We start from the raw sequence: 22298 nt of genomic DNA on the forward strand, positions 1-22298 counted from the left end.
TCTCTGAGCGGAGACTGCATTTTCTTCCGAACCTCATGTACCTTCGAGGCCAGAGGTGACATTGGCTTCTCCAAAGATAGCTTTGCTGCATCTAGAGTAATTTCTTTCTTCCTCATAACAAAACCTTTTCTATTTTGAAGTCTCAGCCATCTGCTCATGACACCTGCTGTCCCTTCTAGTTGCCGTCAGTGACACATCTCTTGGCCACTCCCCCTCACTCATGGAGGCCTTTGGTACCTGGCTGCTCACGTTTCAGCTCCACGCTGAGCTGTGCCCTCATCCTTGGCAAAAGACTTGCCTTGAAGATTTTTATCTTTGGGAGCACAGTCACCTTCGCTCCCACACCTCTTCATTAAGCTCTTGACCTTGCCATCACTTAGTGGCTCTGTCCCTAAATTCATCAACTCCTGTCCCTGGGTATAATCTTCCAGCTGCAAGCTCGTGCACACTCTCTCTCCACTTATCAACCCACTGCAGCCAGACTTCTACCCTCATTCTACTGGTGCTGTTCTTAACGTGGTCACCAGTGCTCTCCTGCCAGATCCACCCTCCATGCATTTCCAGAATGATCTTTTAAAAATGCATCAGTGATCATGTTATTCTCTAGATGAAAACACTTTAATAATTCTATTCATTCATTCATTTACATTGATCTACAACAATGATCTACAACAGTTCATTTACATTGATCTACAACAATGAACTAAGTAGTAAAAAATCACTGCACTCAATAGGTGTATACACCTCATTAATATTTTCTTTAAGAATGAAATAAAAATATTTGTCAACTTCTCGTGTTCAAAAAATTGCTATCCTCAAGCAGCTTGTGTTTCCATGTAGTCCATATAACCCTTTTAATTCAGAACTGAAGTGGAGGCCCCTGAGCATGACGTTCAAGGCCTGGCTTTGACCTATGCTCACCTTCCCCCCACTTTCCTTGGTTCTGTCTGGTTCCTTCACTGCCTTTCAGTTCTGTGAAGTCATGTTCACAGATGTGTCTCCTTCACGCCCTGGGCCTTTCCTCTGGTAATCCTTCTTTCAGGGATTCCTGTCCTTCCCATTTCTTTCTTTTTTTTCTGGTCAAAGCAGTTTATTTTTTTATTTATTTTATTATTATTATTATTATTTACATCTTTATTAGAGTATAATTGCTTTACAATGGTGTGTTAGTTTCTGCTTTATAACAAAGTGAATCAGCTATACATATGCATATGTTCCCATATCTCTTCCCTCTTGCGTCTCCCTCCCTCCCACCCTCCCTATCCCACCCCTCTAGGTGGTCACAAAGCACGGAGCTGATCTCCCTGTGCTATGCGGCTGCTTCCCACTAGCTATCTATTTTACATTTGGTAGTGTATATATGTCAATGCCACTCTCTCGCTTTGTCACAGCTTACCCTTCCCCCTCCCCATATCCTCAAGTCCGTTCTCTACCTTCTCCCTTATCAATTGTGTGAACATTTCTTTTATGACAGTTCCCATCACGCCCTTTGCTGGATAGAATTGCTTATTACCTCCTTGTGGCTCTTCCATGAATATTCCCCCCAAAGTGGCTTCAACCTCAGTGTCCTTCTTTGTTTATGCCTCGGTCTCCCCTTATTCACTGTGGACGCCCTGGCCAAGCTGGCCTCATCTCTGTCACCACACCAGCCATCAGAGTTCCTGGCCTGTTGAGCTCCTGAAGGCAGAGTAAGCATCCCAGGGCCAGGCTTGGGCCCAGGTAAGCACTTTCACCCTCAGGAACCCACAGAGAAAACACCTGCCCCACCCTGTCCCCCCAGCCCGAAATAGTGCCGCAATCCTTGGAAAGATCAATAGTAATTTTTAATGTGGCTTTTTAGAGAGCCCTGGTTGTACCACTTGGTAAAAGCATCTTTACCTTGAATTAGGTCCTCCACGGGCTAAGGTGTATAAGACCCCGAAAAGGAGAGGAGTCTGCCATTGACTGAGCTCTGGCCCTCTTTTCTTCCTCCAGCTTTTCTCCCCAGTAAATATTTTTAGATGAGCATTTGGTAATCAATGCCTCCCAATTCCATCTCCACCACCCCCTTCTCTGCCTCTTTTTCTCTGTTTATTCTGTGGAGGGGCGGTATATTTTAAAATTCTAAAATTTGTTTGCAACTCTCAGGCATGTCTTTGAATTAGACCTCAATGTATATCTAAAAGGAGGGATCTCAGCATTTTTTTAACTTCACCGAAATGCCATTATTATTATTGGTATTTAAATTTTATTTTTCTAAGATTAAGTTCATTTTCCTAAAGTAGGAAGACCAATTCATCTTTGTTATCAGCCTTTCTTAAAATTAAGAATCTGCTGCTCTCAAAGGAGGTTTCAACTCAAAAGGCATAAATTCTGAGTTTTTAAACTTAGGCATTTTAATTTTTCACACTTTACTGGACAAAGACATTACAGAACACACACATGCACACACACACCCTCAACAGATCGACTGTCTACGCCATCATGTAGTCCCAGGAATGGCAGCTGCTCTCAGGAGGAAAAGGAAAGTGAGTTAGCCTGAGCAGCGGGTGGCAGCCTTGCTGTCACCAATGGGGATGGGGAATGGGGACCCGCAGGGTGAGGAGGAGGAGAGTGACTGCCTCTTCTCATCTTTGAAGGAACAAGTCAAGGGACGTTGGCTGGCTCTGTAGAGGAGTCACTGACGGGCAGAGGATGCTAACTTGAGAAGGCTGCTCCCGTTGGCTTGGGTCCCCCAAGGCCGGCTAGAGAGGAGAGCCAGGCCTGGCAGCCTGTCAAGAATGGCTGTCTTTGAAGCCAAAAAGTGAGAAGAGGCAGCCAAAGACATTGTGGAGGCCCACGACCCTGTCCAGGGTGCACATGTGTTTCACGCACGCTGTCTCATTGACTCTGCATGAGGATACTGTGCTCCTCAGACATGGAAACCCAGTTCAGAGATATTCCGTAAGTTGCCCAGAGTAACACTCATTGGTAGTGAAGCTGGGCTTTGAACTGAGATGGGCCACATAGTTTTCTTTCTAGCTCTGTCACATTCAGCTGCACAGGGGCTTACCTGGTTTTGTCCCCCTGAGAAAGGAGAAATACAGGTTGGGATTGTCCCCCTTGCCCCCTTTTCAGACAGCTTTATTGAGGTATAATTCCCATACCATACAATTCACTGATGTAAAGTGTTCAAACCAATGGTGCTTGACACAGTACATTATTTTACAAATTGTGTGTTAAATTTTATTTGACATTTCATTTGAACTAACGTTTGACATTTTAGCCATTTTAGGTGTACAATTTCATGGCATTAATTGCACTCACAGTGTTGTGCAACCATCACCGCTCTCTATTTATGAAACTTACTCATCACTCAACAGAAACCCTGTAACCGTTAAGCCATGACTTCTCATCCTTCCCTCCTCCCAGCCCCTGCAAACCTCTCATCTTGGTGCAGCCATAACAGTTTGGGGCAGTAAAACAGTTCAGTGGTTCTTCAAAATCCAAGCATAGAATTACCAGATAGCCCCACAATTCCAGTCCTAGATCTACACCTAAAGGTGTTGAAAGCAGGTACTTGAGCATATACTTGTACACCAGTGTTCATTGCAGTGTTATTCGCCATGGCTAAAAGGTAGATGGTTCTTTTTTTTCTTCATCCCAACCATATGCCTGATCCTCTTCTTTACCATAGCAGCTCTGCTTAAATCTTTTCTTTTTAACAATACAGTGTTGTTAACTATACTGACCATGTTGTGCATTCCATCTCCATGACTTACTTGTCTTATGACCAGAAGTTTGACCCCTTTCACCCATTTTGTCCACCTCCTCACCACTGGCAACCATCAATCTGTTCTATGAGTTTGGATTTTTTTTTTCAGATTCCACATGTAAATGAGATCATATGGTATTTTCTTTCTCTGTCTTCCTGCACTTAGCATAATGCCCTCGAGGTCTCCCATTCCTATTGTCACATATGGCAAGGTTTTCTACCTTTTTTATGGCTGAATAATATTCCATCGTGTGTGTGTGTGTGTGTGTGTGTGTGTGTGTGTATGTATATATATCTATATCTACATCAATATCTAAATCTATATATATCATATTTTCTTTATCCTTTTATCCATTGATGGACACTTGTTTCCATGTCTTGGCTATTGTAAATAATGCTTCAGTAAACATAGGGGTGTGTATACCTTTTTGAGATGGTGATTTTATTTCCTTTGCATAAATACCCAGATGTGGAATTGCTGGATCATGTGGTAGTTCTATTTTTTTTTTTTTTTGGTGGTACGCGGGCCTCTCACTGTTGTGGCCTCTCCCGTTGTGGAGCACAGGCTCCAGAGGCACAGGCTCAGTGGCCATCGCTCACGGGCCCCGCCCCTCCACGGCATGTGAGATCTTCCCGGACCGGGGCACGAACCCACGTCCCCTGCATCGGCAGGTGGACTCTCAACCACTGTGCCACCAGGGAAGCCCGTTAATTCTATTTTTAATTTTTAAAGGAACCTCCATTCTGTTTTCCACAGTGGCTGCACCAATTTACATTCTAAACAACAGTGCACAAGGGTTTCCTTTTCTCCACATCCTCACCAACACTTGTTTTTTCTTGTGTTTTGGATGAAAGCCATTCTGACAGGTGTGAAGTGATAGCTCAGTGTGGTTTTAATTTGTGTTTCCTTGATGATTAGAGATGTTGAGTAACTTTCATGGGACTCTTTGCCATTTATACGTCTTCTTTGGAAAAATGTCTATTCAGGTCTTCTGTTTTTTAATCAGATTGTTTGACTTTTCTCTGTTGAATTGTATGAGTTCTTGTATATTTTGCATATTAAGCCCTTATCAGATATATGATTTCCATATATTTTCTCCTGTTCAGTAGGTGGCCTTTTCATTTTGTCGATGGTCTCCTTTGCTGTATAGAAGCTTTTTAATTTGGTGTAGGGTTTAATTCTGTTTTTTATATTGAGCTTCCAAGTTAGATGTTATTCCAAATGGAGTTACTTCAGTATAGAGCAATATGTCTTAAATGTTTTTTTTCATTTTCAGCCCCCTAATGTCTTTTTGACATTTTTTTCCTGATCATTTTCTCATGAAAATTTAATACCAGAGATATACTATATATCTGCTCCTGTGCTGTGGCCCTTTGGAGACTCACAAACTTTTAAAAATAGCTAAGATTTTTTCAGTCCTCCAAGAACCCGGTTGAGAGTGAGGGTGTGAAGATTAAAGTATTACCTTGGGAGCCAGGTCTGCCTGGACTTGAGTTCTAGCTCTGCCCGCTCCTTGTTGGGTGATCGTGGGTAAGTTGCTTAGTCTCCCATGCCTCAATTTCCTCACCTATAGACTTGAAATTATGAAAAACCTACTTCAAAGGGTTATTATGAGAATTAAATTAGTTAATAAATGTAGGCCAGTACCTGGTACTTGGTAAATGCTACACAAACATTAACTATTATTATTTTTTAAACGGTTCTTCCATTTAAAAGTAGTTCAAGACCAGTGGATTTTATGAAAACCCGATTCTCTTCCATTTTCCTCCTTTTGAATGGTGTTTTCCATTGTACTTTTGAATTGTGTTTTTAGAGGAAAGTGGGTTATGAGTCATTATTCTGTGGGTTTTTTCTCATTTCTCTTCATCCATTTATTTTTAAATTTTTCAATAATCACTTTTCATAGGAGTCTGGACTTGGTGAATTTTAAGGACCACTTTAAATGCTTTATGGTTTTGGCTTTTTATTAGATAAGATGGATTCAGTCAGATGTGTAAAAATTTAGAGTTGGGAATAATGTTGATTTCAATTCAAGATTGTTTCATCTAAGGAATCTCTTCATATGGGGAAAGGCACAGAGAAGTAGCTGTCCTTCCTGAGGACATTCAGCTGATCATCATTCTTCATACAGGTGCTGGAAGACAAGGACTGGTTTTATTGAAACCCGGTTGTGTTCATTAACGAACTGCCCATAGGTCCACAGGGGCCTGTTTGTTTGTATAATTCAGAGCCTGGTATTTAATCACTGGTTAATTTGATACTGTAGTGAATCAGATATAAACCTCTGGCATCAAATCATTTATTTTTAAAAGACTGAAACCTCTGTGCACTTTATTTTGACTGCATGGGAAAAGTGGTGAATAAATAATTTGACAAATTGTGGCTACAGGAAATTATTATTTAATTAACTGAGGAAAGTGGATATGAGGAAGGGGAAGCTAAGGTGGCTTTGTTAGAGAGGCAGAATAGAGTAGATACCAAGGTTCAAATTCTCTGAGGTCACCTTTCAGCTGTTTAACCTTTTGTGCCTCCATAAAATAAAATGAAAGTATTAATATATACCTATCCATATGGTACTTGTGAGGATGAAATGGGTTAATACATGCAAAGTGCTTTATAACTATGGCACAAAGTAGTGATCAATAAATGCTACCTCTAGAAAGAATAGTGCAACCAGAGATAAAGAGGATGGAGATGCTTGGCTGGTGGTACTGCAGTCTCCCATCTCATTCACTCTTGGCTAACTTTTGTGTGTCTTTGTAAAGCAAAAGAATAGCTGCCCAACATCTCTCCATTTTCCCCAACTGCCAGACCCTGGTAATCACCAGTTTAGTAATTTCTATGAGTTTGACTTTTTTAGATCCCACATATAAGTGGTATCTTACGGTATTTGTCTTTCTCTGTCTGAGAGATAAGTGCTTATTTCACTTAGGATAATACTCCCAAGGTTCATCCATGTTGTTCCAAATGGTAAGACTTCCTTCCTATGGCTAAATGATATTCCATTGTATGTGTGTTGTGCATCTCACATCTTTTTTCATTCATCTTTTGATGGTCAAAGAGTACAAATTTCTTAGTTATAAGATGAATAAGTTCTTGGGATCTAATGTACAGCATGGTGATTATAATGAACAATACTGTATTATGTATTTGAAAGTTGCTAAGAAAGTAGGTCTTATGTCTTCTCACCACAAAAAAGAAATGGTAATTATGTGACCTGATGGAGCTGTCAGCTAAGGCAATGGTAGTGATCATTTTGCCACAATAAGTGTATCAAATTTACACATTGTATACCTTAAGCTTCCACAATGTTATATGTCAATTATGTCTTAATAAAGCTGGGGGAAAAAGAAGAATTGCTGCCCAATCAAAGTGATAAGGGAAGGCCATCAACATTTTATGAAGGCTTCTTCTTGCCTTCTCAAGACTCACAACAAACATCTTTTGGGTGAAAACTTCCTCAGTAGTTTTTGATGGAATTAGCCACTTCTTTTTCCGGTAGAACTTTGTTCATGTTCAGGTAACTGCCTCTTTACTGGATTAGGACTGGTTCTGTATGATCTGGCTTTTTTCACTTAGTATAAAAGCCAGAATACAAGGACCACATCTCACTGACCTTCGGAATTGTTACTGCCTCTAGAATTCAGCAGTCTCTTAATAGCTCTTGAATTTCCTTTCCCAGGGGTAGGGAAGGCAAGAGACCATCATAGCTTCCACATTTCCAACTGACTCATAACTCAGGAGGAAATCTTGGATCTTTTTGGAAGCGCTCACTCGTTTTGTTGGTAACGTTGGCTGAAGTAGGGTTCAGATATTAATAGATTCAGGTAGGCTGGAGCACAGCCTACAGCTAAAGCTGAATGAGTCAGCTTTCACTCAATGAGCTTCTTTCCTTGCAGATGCTCAGCATCAGTTTGTGGATACTCTCCAAGGTCAGAAAAACCAGCCTAGGAGAAAAAAAAAAAAATCAAAGAGAGGTATCTTACAATGTTCTTCCGATGTCAGCTAAAAATTGGTGTGCTGTGATTCCCAGTGGCACAAAGAGATGTTGCTTTATGACAGTATTTAATTCTGAAATTGAGCCCAGCAGGGGGAAAAGAAATCTTAGCATGAATTTGCAAATATCTGACGTAGCTATATATGGGAAATACTTTTAAAATGTCAGAAAATCCAACGATCTAACTTCTACCTTATGATGTATTTAACCCTGTTTGAGAAGACTTCTTTACTATGCATGGGATGACCAAAAGGTTATTTGAATTTTTAATCTGCAAATATTTGATCTGGCAGGCAACATGTTTGTTTGACACATATCTTGGAATATGATGGAAAAATTCATCTCACCAGGCAACAGAAATTTAAAGGGTTATTGTATTAGTCAGTTGGAGCTGTCATAACAAAGTGCTATCGACTGGATGGCTTAAACAATGGAAATTTACTCAGTTCTGGAGGCTGGAAGTCTGAGATTAGGGTGCCAGCAGGGTTGGGTTCTGGTGAGGGCTCTCTTCCTGACTTGCAGATTGCTGCTTTCTCCCTGTGTCCTCACGTGGCAGAGAGAGAGTACGCTCTTTCGTGTCTCTTCTTTAAAAGGCACTGATCTCATCAGGAGGGCACCACTCTCATGACCTTATCTAAACCTAATTACCCCACAAGCACCCCATCTCCAAATGCCATCACATTGGAGGTTAGTGTATAAACATAATGAATTTGCTGGGGGAGCACAACTCAGTCCATAGACATTATATAGGAAGCTCCCTAAATTGTCTTATTTTTCTCTTCTCTTCTCTTTTCTTGTCTTACTTTCCCTTTTCTTTGCCTTCCTATATTCTCTTTACTTCCTGTCATGTTCTCTCCCTTCCCCTCCCTCCTTCCCTCCCTTCTCCTCCTCCTTCCTTCCCCATTTCCATCCTCCCTTCCATCCTCCTTCCTCTCTCTCTCTGTCTTCCCACCCCTCTCTCTTACACCCCCCTGCCCCCCAAAGCTCCTTGTGATAACATGCTTCAAGGCACAGATATTTGTGGGTTGAATCTGATAGGCAGATGTGTTTTGCTTGGTCCAAAATATTTGAAAAAAAAAATGGAGCCACTATTTTAAAAAGTTAAATTAATACTAGGGTATGTAACTTCTCTAGAAAGATCAGAGATCTAGCCCACAGTCCGTGGGAGGTGATACTACAGAGTGATGAGTACAAACTCTGGAGCCAAGCTGCCTGAATTCACATCCTCACAGTCCAGGTACACCTCCTGGCTGTGGGACCTTAGACAATTAACTGTCCATTCCTATGGCCCTAGTTTCTCATCTGTAAAGTGAAGATAACAGTTCAAATTCTTCCACTGTCTTTCCTCCACTGAGGTTTAGTGTCATTTTCCATGTATCATTCGCCTTGCACAGTGTTTTGTACCTTGTAAGAGAGAACCATTTCTTTGTTCTTGGAAGTAGAGAAATGAAAACGATTGAGAGAGATTGATAGAGTGAGGGAGGGAAGGGAGAGAAAGGTAGGGAGGGAGGGATTGATTTATATTTTAGGAAAAATAATATATACCTTCTTTATTTGGGGGAAGGGGCATATTTTGCACGTATATCTTCTACCTGGCTTCTGTTGGCATTTGGTTTATATTTCTAGATTCCATAGACATTTAATTTCTCTCCCCTTGCTTTAGGAAGAAAACAATAATTATAGAGAAGCATGGAACATTGGATAAAGCACTAACTCCAGAGTTAGAAGACCTTGATTCTGTTACCAGCTCACTGATTATCTATGTACCTTTGGGCAAGTCAGAATTCTTCTCTAGGTCTTTATTTTCTCATCTGAAAAAGGTCATAATAATTCATATCTTGTCTGCTTCACTGGATTTTTATAAGTTCAAATCAAAGACCATATAGGCCCTCACTTTACAAAATATCCAGTGTGACACAGTTGGGAGAGTATTCACAGTTCTAATATCAATCCCAGTGCCCCTGGGATTTTTATAACTCATGATTTCTGAATCATGAGTTTTTATAACTCATGATTTCTGAAAAGTCAGGAGATTAAAGTCTGGTAGAATTGCTCTGCAAGTTATCTTACTAGTCCCTGGAGGACTTGTCCTGAGCTGTGCCTTTTTTTTTTTTTTTTTTTTTGTGGTACGTGGGCTTCTCACTGCTGTGGCCTCTCCCGCTGTGGAGCACAGGCTCCAGACGCACAGGCTCAGCGGCCATGGCTCACGGGCCCAGCCGCTCCACGGCATGTGGGATCCTTCCGGACCGGGGCACGAACTCGTGTCCCCTGCATCGGCAGGCAGACTCTCAACCACTGCACCACCAGGGAAACCCCTGAGCTGTGCTTTTGTTTGAATGTCTGTTGCTAGTCCTGGCCGTTCTTCATTTTCTGGGGAGATGCCAACTCATTTGAAACAGGTATCAAGGAACAGTGTGAAGGTTCAGGTCATCTTAGTAGTATTTTCTAGGACTTTTGTCTTGGAAAAGACATTTGGAACATCTTCAAGCTCATTGAAACAGGATGAAAGCTGGTGGCCCAGCATATAATGCTACAGAGGCAGGGTTTATGATGAATTGTGAGGACAGAAACACCTGAATGTGTCAAGAACTTTAGAACCAGGGAAGTCTTTAGATGCTCTCTGATCCAACTCACCATTTTATAAATGGGAAAACCAATGTCTAGAGAAGTGCCCAGTGCTAGGGTTACTAACAGAAAGAACAAGACTAGAGCTTGACTCTTGACTGTCAATCTAGCGCTCGTGTCCAACAGTCAGAGTGGAAGAAGTGTGCTCTTGAAGTCACAGAAACCTGGGGTGAAATTGTAGGTGCTCTCCATGTCGTTTCTGATGACAGTCCATTGGATGGTTGGGGATAATGAAATGAGATGCACACAGTTCTAGGCACAGAGCACAGTCTCAATAAGTATTGATTTTCTTTGTTCACTCTGTTTCTTTTTTACATGTACACAGGGAGTGGGGCATAACTTCTCCCCCTACTCCCCCTCGCCTCACCCTCTGCATCCAGCCCTCTCTGGGCTGCCTTTTTCTAGGAAATTCTTATGTAACAAGTCTGAGTAGATCACACTGTTTTATTTAGAGAATTCTTTGCATTTGCTTCTATCTTTGCTACCCAAGCTCTACACTCTAATTTAATGACGACGATGCCAAATTCAGCTCTGTTTGTTCTGAACAGTCTTATGCAGATGGAGGCTGGTGATGTGTGAAGAATCATTATGCCACATCAGGTTACATTTGAAAGTCCATAGGTATACCTTCTTAAAACAAAAACAAACTATTTTTCTGGGAAGGGACATAAATCATGTATTTTTTTACCCCAGAAGACCATGAGAGGACAAGCACTGATATTTCAAAGGTGACAAGCAATCTATAAGAAGGAATCACAATTTGAGCCCCGTTATACTCCAGCTGATATATACTGCAGTGGGGTTTATAGATGTTTCTCTAACAACATTTAATAAAAGACCCAGGCCCCTTTGTCACTAGTTTCTAATCCTACAGGGGGCCTTCAGTAGTCTTAAGGATCCTGAGTTAAGGTTGTATCAAGGGTTCTAGCTCAGAGCAGAATGCTATCACCTGTTTTGGGGTCCTGGATCTCTGGAATCTAAAGTTTGAAAGTGTTAGGATTTAATATAAAAGAGCCACAGAAGTGGTGATGCACAGTACAGCTTTACTATTTTAACAGAGAGTGTAATACAAAACAAACGTCATGAACAGTATTGCACATGGACATAGAATTTGGAGATCTGCCTGTTTCCATACACTTTGTGATAGCATCAGCCATGTGTAACATAGTCACAGGATCGAAAAGTTACGGAGGGCTAGAACTGGCCCAGTGAAATCAATGCCAACTTTGAAGTGAGACTGTGGATTCAAACCCAGGGTCTTAGGCTTACTGACTTTATGCCTTGGACAAGTGATCTAATAATCTCTGAGCCTTGGTTTCCTCATCTTGACATGGGGGTATCTATCTCCTATAGTAAGTAGTCAAGTGGAATAAATGGGGTGATGGGATGCTACCTGTGGAGTACCTAGCATAGTGTCTCATATGTCGAAATGACATCTACTGGGTATTAACCAGGTGCTAGGGGCTGTTCCTAGTTTTACCTTTTGAGATTAGCAACTATTAGTCTCTTATTCATTTTGGTATCATACTGTGCTTAATGATGTGTTTTAAAATTTTTATCCATTCATCCTTCTGGTAGTCATCTTAACTGTGGTTCTTAGAAATTCTTGCTAGACTAATCAAAACCTTTAGATTGAGCCTGGCCTTGAGTGTGTTCAACTTCTCCTTTGAAGTTCAGTCTCAGACATTGCCTCTTCTTGCCTTCTGGCTTTTGGGTAAATATCAGACTGGAAAGGACCATTGCTTGAGAGAGGGACCTGCTTTAGGCAAAGCACAATCACAACCTGGGCAAAAGTCAGATGGCTTTTCAGGCTTACATTTAAAAACCTCATTGTGGGACTTCCCTGGTGGTGCAGTGGTTAAGAATCGCCTGACAATGCAGGGGACACGGGTTTGAGCCCTGGTCCAGGAAGATCCCACATGCCTGCCATGGAGCAACTAAGCCTGTGTGCCACAACTAGTGAGCCTGCACTCTAGAGCCTGCGAGCCACAACTACTGAGCCCACATGTCACAACTACTGAATCCCACACGCATAGAGCCTGTGCTGTGCAACAAAGAGAAGCCACCACAATGAGAAGCCTGCGCACCACATCGAAGGGTAGACCCCGCTTGCTGCAACTAGAGAAAGCCCATGCGCAGCAACAAACACCCAATGCAGCCAAAAATAAATAAATAAATAAATAAATTTATATATTAAAAGAAAGAAAAAAAAAAACCCTCATTGCTTTGGGCTCACTCAGTTTCTCTCTCTGAGCATCAGTTCATTCTTTAATTGGGGAGTTCTGTTTGTTTCTTTTTCTTTTTTTTGGGGGGTAACTATTCATGACCTTTTAGGATCTTTTGTCTATGAACAAAAAGCATTTGTCCTAGGCTCGTTTTGAAAAATCTCAGTTGTTTTCTGTTTCTCAAGATTTTCTCAGGATATCCCAGGTCTCTGAAGATGATAATTCTGTTTTGATTCTCTGCATAACCAGACTTGCTTGTGAAGCACTCTTGAATCCTCTTGAAACTGTCTCCAGGGTTGTGCCTTTCCCTGAGGATGGAGAGGCAATCTTTCTTAGGCAGATGTGTCTCCCCTCCATCCCCTGTTCCCATCCTGAAACTAGGGGAATTGTCAGTTCCTTACTTTCTTCCATCCTCTTGTCTCAAGTGACCTAACCGATGACTCTAAACACTTTTTCTCTCCCTACCATCATTTTTTACCAGGAAGTGATTTTTATATCTGCTGTTTGTGTGATAGAAGATAAGCAACAAAGATAAGATTGTGATAGTTTAATTTTCTGGTACATTTGTCAACTTTTCTGCCTTACTTTGGTTCTTCCTCTTTCTGGACTGGTACCAGAGCATTATTAGATGTGCAAGGGCTGGAATTACCGATGGTATGAATTGAAAACAAAAGCAACTCAAAGACACATCAGCAGAGTGGCAGGGATGTGTGGCCATGGGGTCCTAGGTGGCTCGCAGAGAGCAAGGGTTGGATAAACCTATGTGAGAAATTCTCTCTGGGGTTTCCTAACATCCCCTTTCTGATTTTTGAAAATATTTTTACTCAGGGCCTTGGCATCCTATGAAACAAGGAGATAGCTTAGCTGTTTGAATCAAAATAAACTTGTTATGGCCAAGTAACTCCTTCAAATCCAGATGAGGCAGACACCTCTCAGCAGTTAGGCAGTGGCCTGAGGGAAATGAGCCAGGAGTTTCTCTCTGGGAGGAGCTGACAAGGGTCCATGAGAGAGAAACAGTCATTGCCATCAGCAGCCTGGTTGGCAGATGTGGCTCATGGGTGGAAGATTGAATTGCCTCTGAGGCAAGTCCTGACTAGTTTCTCATCTTAAAGAATGGCTGGGCATCCTAGCAGTACAGAATGAGTTCAGTGTGGCTGCATCTCTGTGAGTAAAATACCAGTGTGATTTAGCCTTCAGCTTGCCCTGCTCCAATCCATTCTCTTCACTACAGCCAAGTGATATTTTGAGAACAGAAATTGGACTGTGTCACCACCATGATTAAAGCCCAGGCTCCTTTACGTGGTCTCCAGGGCCCAGCAGGGTCTGGCCCAAGCTCATCTTTCCAGTTTCTCTTCAACTAGGCAAAGTTCCCTCCTCTAACAAATTCTTCTTATTCTTCTCTATCTGGTATGTTATTCCCCTCCCCTTCACCTGTTTCATTTCTATTTCAGGTCTTGGATGACCAATCCCTTCCATAGAGAATCCTTCTCTGAACCTCTCAGACTAGGTCAAATCCCCATGAAATGATCTCACATTATCGGTAGAACATATAAGTTCTGCTCAGTGTCTTGCCAGGCTATGAGGTCCATGATGGAGTTTTGTTCATCACTCTGCCTCAAAGTGTAGTAGAGGGCTAATTAGTGTTCTTTGAATGTACAGACTAAATGGTCCTCTCCCTTTCTAACTCTGCAAAGACAAAAAGTTTAGCCCCTGTATTTTCCCTTCTGTTTCCTCTTCTCCAATCTCCCATTCTTAGGGTTGTATTTTCGTCTTGTTTATGGTTTCCTTTGCTGTGCAAAAGCTTTTAAGTTTCATTAGGTCCCATATGTTTATTTTTGTTTTCATTTCCATTTCTCTAGGAGGTGGGTCAAAAAGGATCTTGCTGTGATTTATGTCATAGAGTGTTCTGCCTATGTTTTCCTCTAAGAGTTTTATAGTTTCTGGCCTTTCATTTAGGTCTTTAATCCATTTTGAGTTTATTTTTGTGTATGGTGTTAGGGAGTGTTCTAATGTCATTCTTTTACATGTAGCTGTCCAGTTTTCCCAGCACCACTTATTGAAGGGACTATCTTTTCTCCATTGTACATTCTTGCCTCCTTTATCAAAGCTAAGGTGACCATATATGTGTGGGTTTATCTCTGGACTTTCTCTCCTGTTCCATTGATCTATATTTCTGTTTTTGTGCCAGTACCATGCTGTCTTGATGACTGTAGCTTTGTAGTATAGTCTGAAGTCTGGGAGCCTGATTCCTGCAGCTCCATTTTTCTTTCTCAATATTGCTTTGGCTATTCAGGGTCTTTTGTGTTTCCATACAAATTGTGAAATTTTTTGTTGTGGTTCTGTGAAAAATGCCATTGGTAGTTTGATAGGGATTGCATTGAATCTGTAGATTGCTGTAAAGCCATTTTTGAAAACATAAATTCCAGAAAATACTAAACTCTGTACTTAAGGTTGTAGGTTATCTTAATTCTTACCATGAACTTTTTATGAGAAAGCAGGTGGTGCTCTGATCTGCATTCCAAAGAGAAAAGATCTTTTTTGTTGAATCAGCCCGTTATTCTTTGACATGGGATGCATCTCCAGGTTAAGGGGTGAAAGACATTAATTTGCATTAGACAGTAGCTACAGTCTGTATTCACAGTACAACGTGGGAGAAAGTGGCTACACCATCATTTTGTAACAGATGGATTAAAGCATGTCTTAGTAAGAAAAACAAGCAGAGAGGGGTTGGATTCCCTTTATCTCTCTGATAAAAGCAACATCATGTACAGTGGACACCTAATAAATATTCATTGGTATCAATGCCTGGACACAGACTCCTTGATTTTGGACATTTAAAACAAGCATCTTTCTTGGTTAGAGATTAATCATGACATATTCAGTCTTCATACTTAGGTTCTTCACTGTTGTGTCCCACCACGCATCTTTCTAGAAATATTTTCAATTTAAGATGAGATCTTCTGCATCAGCTGAATTTGCACTTAAGCTTTTGTGTTTAACGCATCTTGCTTTTTCTCTTGGCTTCAATGGGCATTCGCTTTTTCTAATTTCATTGTAAGATGATTACATTTCGGTTCAACCATTTGACTAACTGTGATATTGCTTCTTTTTTTTCTCCTTCAGATATTGATGAATGTGCGGCTAAGATGCATTACTGTCATGCCAACACTGTGTGTGTCAACTTGCCTGGGTTATATCGCTGTGACTGTGTCCCAGGATACATTCGCGTGGATGACTTCTCTTGTACCGGTGAGCATTAAGAAGCAATGTTGCTTTTCTGATTCAGTCCTTCTCTGTGCCATATCTGTGTCATTACATTTAGCTCTAAGTACACTAAGTACTATTTTTAGCTAACTAGTTCTTCTCTTACATTATCTTATCATCAACTTTTCAGGAATGAAGTGATAATAAGAGAAATTTTGTCTGCCTAATTTATTTCCACTCCCAGTATTTCTGCCTCTGTGTGTGTGTGTGTGCGCATGTGATTGGGTATATGATTTGAAATTGAAGACCCAGTTGCCTATGGTAACACTGAAGGACTTAGAGAGAGAGACATCAATTCCAAAATGAGAAAAGTATCAAACTATTTTCCTTCCATCAAGATGAAATGTGTTTTTATGTGAGAAAATGTACTTTGTTCTCGTTGGGAAAGACAAGAGGTTAAATTTAAAGTATGAGCGAGAGTATCTGGTGGGCACAGATTGGGTATATGGGAGCCAGTCAAGACTTTTCACTGACATATGCTTATTGTCAGTTTTGTCCCTCTTCTTCCCTTTATCACTGGGCTGTCAGCACCAAACTGGAACTCCAGGGATTGTGGTCACTGCCTCTGTGTGAGCAGTGCTGGCTTGGTGGGCATTTGGTTGGGGTTCCATTATCATTCAAATCACGAACACGGAGACTGGAACAGTAAACTGGTTAAGGGTGGTAGAAAATTCTGAGTCTTTTTTCTCTTGGATGAAATGTCTTTAAAGGCCCAATCTGTAACCTATAAGGAAGGAGCTCCCTGAATACAAGATTTCAGTCATGCTGTGTATTTCTCTGACTCTTGGCATCTTTCTCTTTGTCCTAATGACTGGTATATAAAAAATGATTTCTTTTAAAATTAATTAATTTATTTTAATTTATTTTAAAATTTTTAAATTTATTTTCACTCACAGTGGAATTCCACTCTTTTCTTAATATATTTTATTTTATTTTAATTTTTTTAAAATTTATTTATTTATTTATTTTTGGCTGCGTTGGGTCCTCATTGCTGCATGCGGGCTTGCTTTTAGTTGTGGCGAGCGGGGGCTACTCTTCGTTGAGGTGTGTGGGCTTCTCATTGCGGTGGCTTCTCTTGTTGCAGAGCATGGGCTCTAGGCATGTGGGCTTCAGTAGTTGTGGCATGTGGGCTCAGTAGTTGTGGCACACAGGCTTAGTTGCTCCACGGTATATGGGATCTTCCTGAGCTCGAACCCATGTCCCCTGCATTGGCAGGTGGATTCTTAACCACTGCGCCACCAGGGAAGCCCCAATGTATTTTATTTTGAATGGCCTTTTCAGAGGTGCAAAAAGTTATAAAAGTTTGAGAAGCATGTTTGTATGTCCAAATACCTTTGCCATTGATTGTTGTATATTTTTACGTTACTGTTCTTTGGCTAAAGGATTTCAGATTGATGCAAGGTTCTGACTCCTGCAGTAGACCAAATATTGTTTACCTGTCTTTTACATATTATTACAAAATTCCCAGAGAAAAAAGAGACTTTATAAACATTATGCTGTGATCCAAACATTTTAAGGGGGCAAAACTCTTTTGGACCTGTAAACACAGTCTAAAAATCTGTGATATTACAGATGAGTCTTGTTCTGTTCTCAGTGCTCTGTCCAGGTCCTGACTTATGTTAACCCTAACATGAGGCAAAGGCAGTGGATCGTCTCCCAACACAGAGGCACCATATCATGCAACTCAGACCTGATTAAGGCACTGCTGGGTGGAAAGGCCTTGTTGAAATTATATCAGAATACATAGCACCTCTGCTCTATGGAGGAAGACAAGAGCTGGTGCTTGTTGAAAGCCTCTTAAGGACAGGTGCTCTGCCTGGTAGTTTGTACAGTATATATGCAACCAGATGGAAAATGTAGTATTTTAAGAACTAGCTCCAGAGTTACTTTTAGAAAGAGAAATGTGTTGTTTGGAGTAAAAGGCAAGTGTATAAGTATCAGTGGGTACATCATCCAAAAAAATAGAGTAAGTAGTTCTGCAGGGAAACTTTTTGTTTTGTTTGCGCATGTATTTTGTCTGAGAGAGAATAGAAAAGTTAGAACAAAAGAGAGAAATAAAAGAGGGAGGAGAGAGGAACCAGCCAGAAAGCAGAAGGCTAGGTGCTGTGGAGGACAGGGGTCAACGAAAACTGCTCAGTGAAAGGATGGCTGAAAGGACTTTTAAGGGTAGGAATATTTAGTGTGAGGGGTTTTGTTGTGGTGGTTTTGCTGTATAGTATGCAGGGTGAGTCTTCCTCATGACCCTCCAACTTTCAGCAAAATCTGCGACCTTGAAGACTGGGTGAGACCCTCCCCATTCTGACCCCAATGAATGCAGGTTAACACGAGGTACAATGAGGGAAATGGTACATGTGTGTATAGGATATCATGACCTCAGAGGCAGAGGTAACCATTCTGATCCTTTCCCTGCTACCCAAAGTACATTTATACAGATATGAATGCAACAATCACAGTCACCACGGCCTCCTCTCAGGAGTGTCAGAAATTTCAGTGAGGGCTTTTGGACTTCCCCCATAGGTCATAGAATTGGGGATAAGATCTTTTTCTTAAAAAAAAACTTCCATTGAGCCCAGATTTCTTCTTGTCTACTGCCTGTTTTTCTGCTTCTGTTCATAGCAAACGTCTTAATTGCATCGTCAGTGGTTACTGCCTTCCTTACATGTACTTACCTCACACACCCTCTTCATCCACTCCCACTAAGTCTTCCAGATGCACCATTCGACAGAGAGTACATTTATCAAGGGCAACCATGAGCTCCATTTTGTTCAGTCTAATCTTCTTATCTCTTGTGACCTCTCAGCAGCATTTAGCAAAGCTGACTACATCTTCCTTTTTTAAGCACATTATTTTATTCACTTCTGAGACAATGTATGTCCTGATTTTCCTTCTATGTCACCGGTCACACCTGCCCAGTGTCCCTAGCTATTCTTCTTCCTCTGCTGATATCTTAAAGGTTACAGTACTGTAGAGCCCTGCCCTGGACCCTTTTCTCTTGTTCATCCATATCGTCTTTTCAGATGCCTCCATTCAGTATTATGACATTACAGCATCTCTATGTTAATAACTCCTAAATTTCTATCCAGTTCCAGTCTTTCTCCTGAGCTTCTGAATCATATATTCAACTTGACATCTACACATAGGTATTTAATAGGCATTTCATATTAACATGTATGAGACAGAACTCTTGATTTCCTTCCACCTCTGCAAACCTCCTCCTCTTCCAATTTTCTGCATCTCAGCAAATGAAAGCACCATCTATCTAGTTTTTCAAGCCAGAAAGCTATGGGTGATACTTGATTGCTTTCCTTCTCTTGTCCCTCCACTTTCAGTCTGTACATCAGACTTGTTGAAGCTACCCTCCACACCCTGTCCTAAGTCCGTCCACTTCATCCATTTCCGTCCATATCCTCTACTACCAAACTACCAGACTTCCTCAGTGGTTACCATTCTGGACCTGCTGCCCCAGGCTTGCTCTACTGTAACTCTCTCTTCACAGAGTGATGAGGGTAAACTTTTAAAACCAGGACTTTCTAAAGATCTCTTATAGTTTTCCATTTCTCAGAAAATCAAATTAATTCTTATTTTGATTTAAAACCCTATGTGACTTTTTTCCTTTCTGCCTCTCTGACTTTATCTTGTACCATTTCCATCCTTGTCCATTAGGAGGTGGCCACCCAAACTTTTGACTTTGTTTTTTTTTATTCAACAGGCTTGTTCTGCCTTAGGACCTTTGCATGAGTTGTTGCTTCTTTGTAGAAGTCCTTTCCCCTTATTCTCTGCATGCCTGGCTTTCTTGGCATTCAGATCTCAGCCTAAAAATGATCAGCTCAGAGAGGCTTTCTCTGATTCATATAATTAGCCACCCATTTTTCTGTCATGTCACCTGATTTTAATCCTCTGAATATCACTTATCACCATCTGGAGTTTCTGTTATTTGTATATGATTTTTAAAAATTTATGTCTTTCTATTAGAATGTAAGCTCTGAGACGAGGAACCCTTTCCCTTTTGTTCACTGCTCTACCTTGGCTACTTAGAATATAGCCCAGCACAGGGCAGTGCTCAATAAGTATTGAATGAGGGAATGAATAAAGCTGCTTGACCCTGGGCTAATTGTTTACTTCTCTAAATCTCACTTATAAAACATTGCTCATATCTGCTGTAACTGTAGGTTACTGTGAACATCAAATAATATGTGTGAAAACATTTATCATGGCCCTTGTATCAGTCAGGTTAGGATGTTCTGCAGTAACAACCTCAAACATGAGTGACTTAAAATAATCAGGTTTTGTTTGTTGCTCATGTATTTCGCTGGTCAACAGGAGTGGTGCTCTGCTTATCATAAGACTTTGGGATATAAGCTGATGGAATAGTCAATATTGTGAACATTGCTAGTCACCAAGACAGGGAAAAGAGCCTAGAGCATCTTGTATCAGCCAAAATATAGTCTAACCAAATCCCTTTGACCTACAACTCATTGACGAACTATAAGTAGTTACCAGTCCTCAACCAACTACAAGGAGAAGAGGAAAGGCCTTCCTACCATGTACCTAGGTTTGATAATTAGATGTATTTGGTGAATGGTGCTAATAAATACCATAGCAAATGATACAGTAGATTCTTAACAAATTTTGTGTCCATTGACATGAGGAGCTGTTGGTTAAATTAACCTTATTTTTTAGTCGCAGTTCACAATGTGATGGGGAATGTAGTCTCAAAAAATAATGATGATATTAAACACATTGTACTAAGTGCTATGATGGAAGTTCAAGCAAAACGCAATAAGAAAAGGGTGTTTGATTGTCAGGATGGAGCATTTGGAATGGTTTTGCAAGCCAAGAGGAGCTATTGGAGTTTACCAAGGCATGTTGGCATGCATGTAAAGTAGAAATTTGGGAATGTAGATGAGATGTGAATGGGAATATGGAATATGGATGGGAATGAGGAGAGGTAAGAGACAAGCATCCTCCCTGATGGTAATTTCTCCTCTAGACCAGATTCAAGGTCCCCCATTAGACATTTCCATAGTAAGCTGGAACTCTGACATTTACCTTGGTGTCCTGAAAAAAATAAGCCTGTCAGGCCAAATGTGCTCTTTACAAGATAAGCAGGTCCACACCTTTAATTTCTGTCATTTCTTTATTGGCAAAGAAGACTTCTTCCCCCAAGTGGTTAGTAGTCTATGTAATAAATGAGGTATATAACAGATATCTGCCACTGTAAGAGGTCTTTTCAGATGCTTCGTTTCCAGAAGGAATTTGCTAGGAGAAATTGACAGGCCTGAAAACATCCTTTTGTCTGCCATGAGCTCCTGACCTGGCATTTCTCATTATTTACATTCTTATTTCCAAAGATCATTCTAGTCTCTGTCCCAAATCAGTTAGTATCTGCTGCCACTGTTCAGTTGGTTTTCAAAGTACATTGGGTCATTTTTTTCTGTCCTTTTTTTTTAGTTTGTCATTTACTCTGATGCTAACATTTTAGAAGTTAGTAGTCATATTGAAAATCTCCATTCAACCAAAAATTAGTGAGCCTAGAACTAAAGAAGACATATGAGCTTTGGTGGTACATTGATTTATTGGATGACTGATTCACTCATTCATTCACTCACTCATTCATTTATTCATTTATGTGTCCAATATACAATTAGTGTCGGTCATGAGTGTTAGGAAATATGGCCAAAGACATTAGTGACAAATGACTTCTTTGCCCAGGAATTTCATGGTTAGTGAGGGAAGATCTTCAGGTGAGAAAACTCAAATGTGCATTCACCATCAAAAATGTTCCAAGTTTACCAAATCAATCCCTCTTTAAAGTCTTAGTAGGCTTTAGATAAGTACTGGGTATTTCACATCCTATAGTGCTGGCCCTTGACAAGTTCCAGAGAAGGATCCCCAAAATTACCTTTCCCAGTTCTATGCTGTAACAACAGCTCTTTGAGAAAGACTGCACCAGAGACAGCAGATACCAAGCATGATGCTGGAGAAGAAAGACAATATATCAAACAGAAAAGAAATGTTACCTCTTTCCTACTTTTTTTCTAGTTAAAAAGTCTTATCTCATGGGATAATAAAAGTTCTGAGGATTCAACATTGAAAATAATTATATAGGGCTTCCCTGGTGGTGCAGTGGTTGAGAGTCCACCTGCCAATGCACAGGACATGGGTTCGTGACCCGGTCCGGGAAGATCCCACATGCCGCGGAGCGGCTAGGCCCGTGAGCCATGGACGCTGAGCCTGCGCGTCCGGAGCCTGTGCTCCGCAACGGGAGAGGCCACAACAGTGAGAGGGCCGTGAACCACAAAAAAAAATAAATAAACAAACAAACAAATAAATAAATAAATAAAATCTAGAATTTTAAAATGTGCTGTAACTTAATCATTACTTTGATAGCTGGGGTTCCCTGACATAACCGTGTAATTTGTATGAGGCTCCATGCTTTTTTCTAGGAACGTT

The 22298-nt window shown here is 40.8% G+C and overlaps 1 protein-coding gene across 3 annotated transcripts in view; it reads left to right on the forward strand.

Moving 5' to 3' along the window:
• Positions 1–22298, forward strand: part of NELL1 (neural EGFL like 1) — a 911833-nt gene that overhangs the window by 406415 nt on the left and 483120 nt on the right. For all 3 annotated transcript variants that reach the window (XM_060103268.1, XM_060103269.1, XM_060103270.1), the window contains one exon: positions 15705–15830. In XM_060103268.1, coding sequence (XP_059959251.1) covers positions 15705–15830 — 126 coding nt within the window. The remainder of the gene's footprint in view (positions 1–15704; positions 15831–22298) is intronic.

The sequence above is a fragment of the Mesoplodon densirostris genome, chromosome 7 (assembly GCF_025265405.1).
Source record: "Mesoplodon densirostris isolate mMesDen1 chromosome 7, mMesDen1 primary haplotype, whole genome shotgun sequence".
Classification (NCBI taxonomy): domain Eukaryota; kingdom Metazoa; phylum Chordata; class Mammalia; order Artiodactyla; family Ziphiidae; genus Mesoplodon; species Mesoplodon densirostris.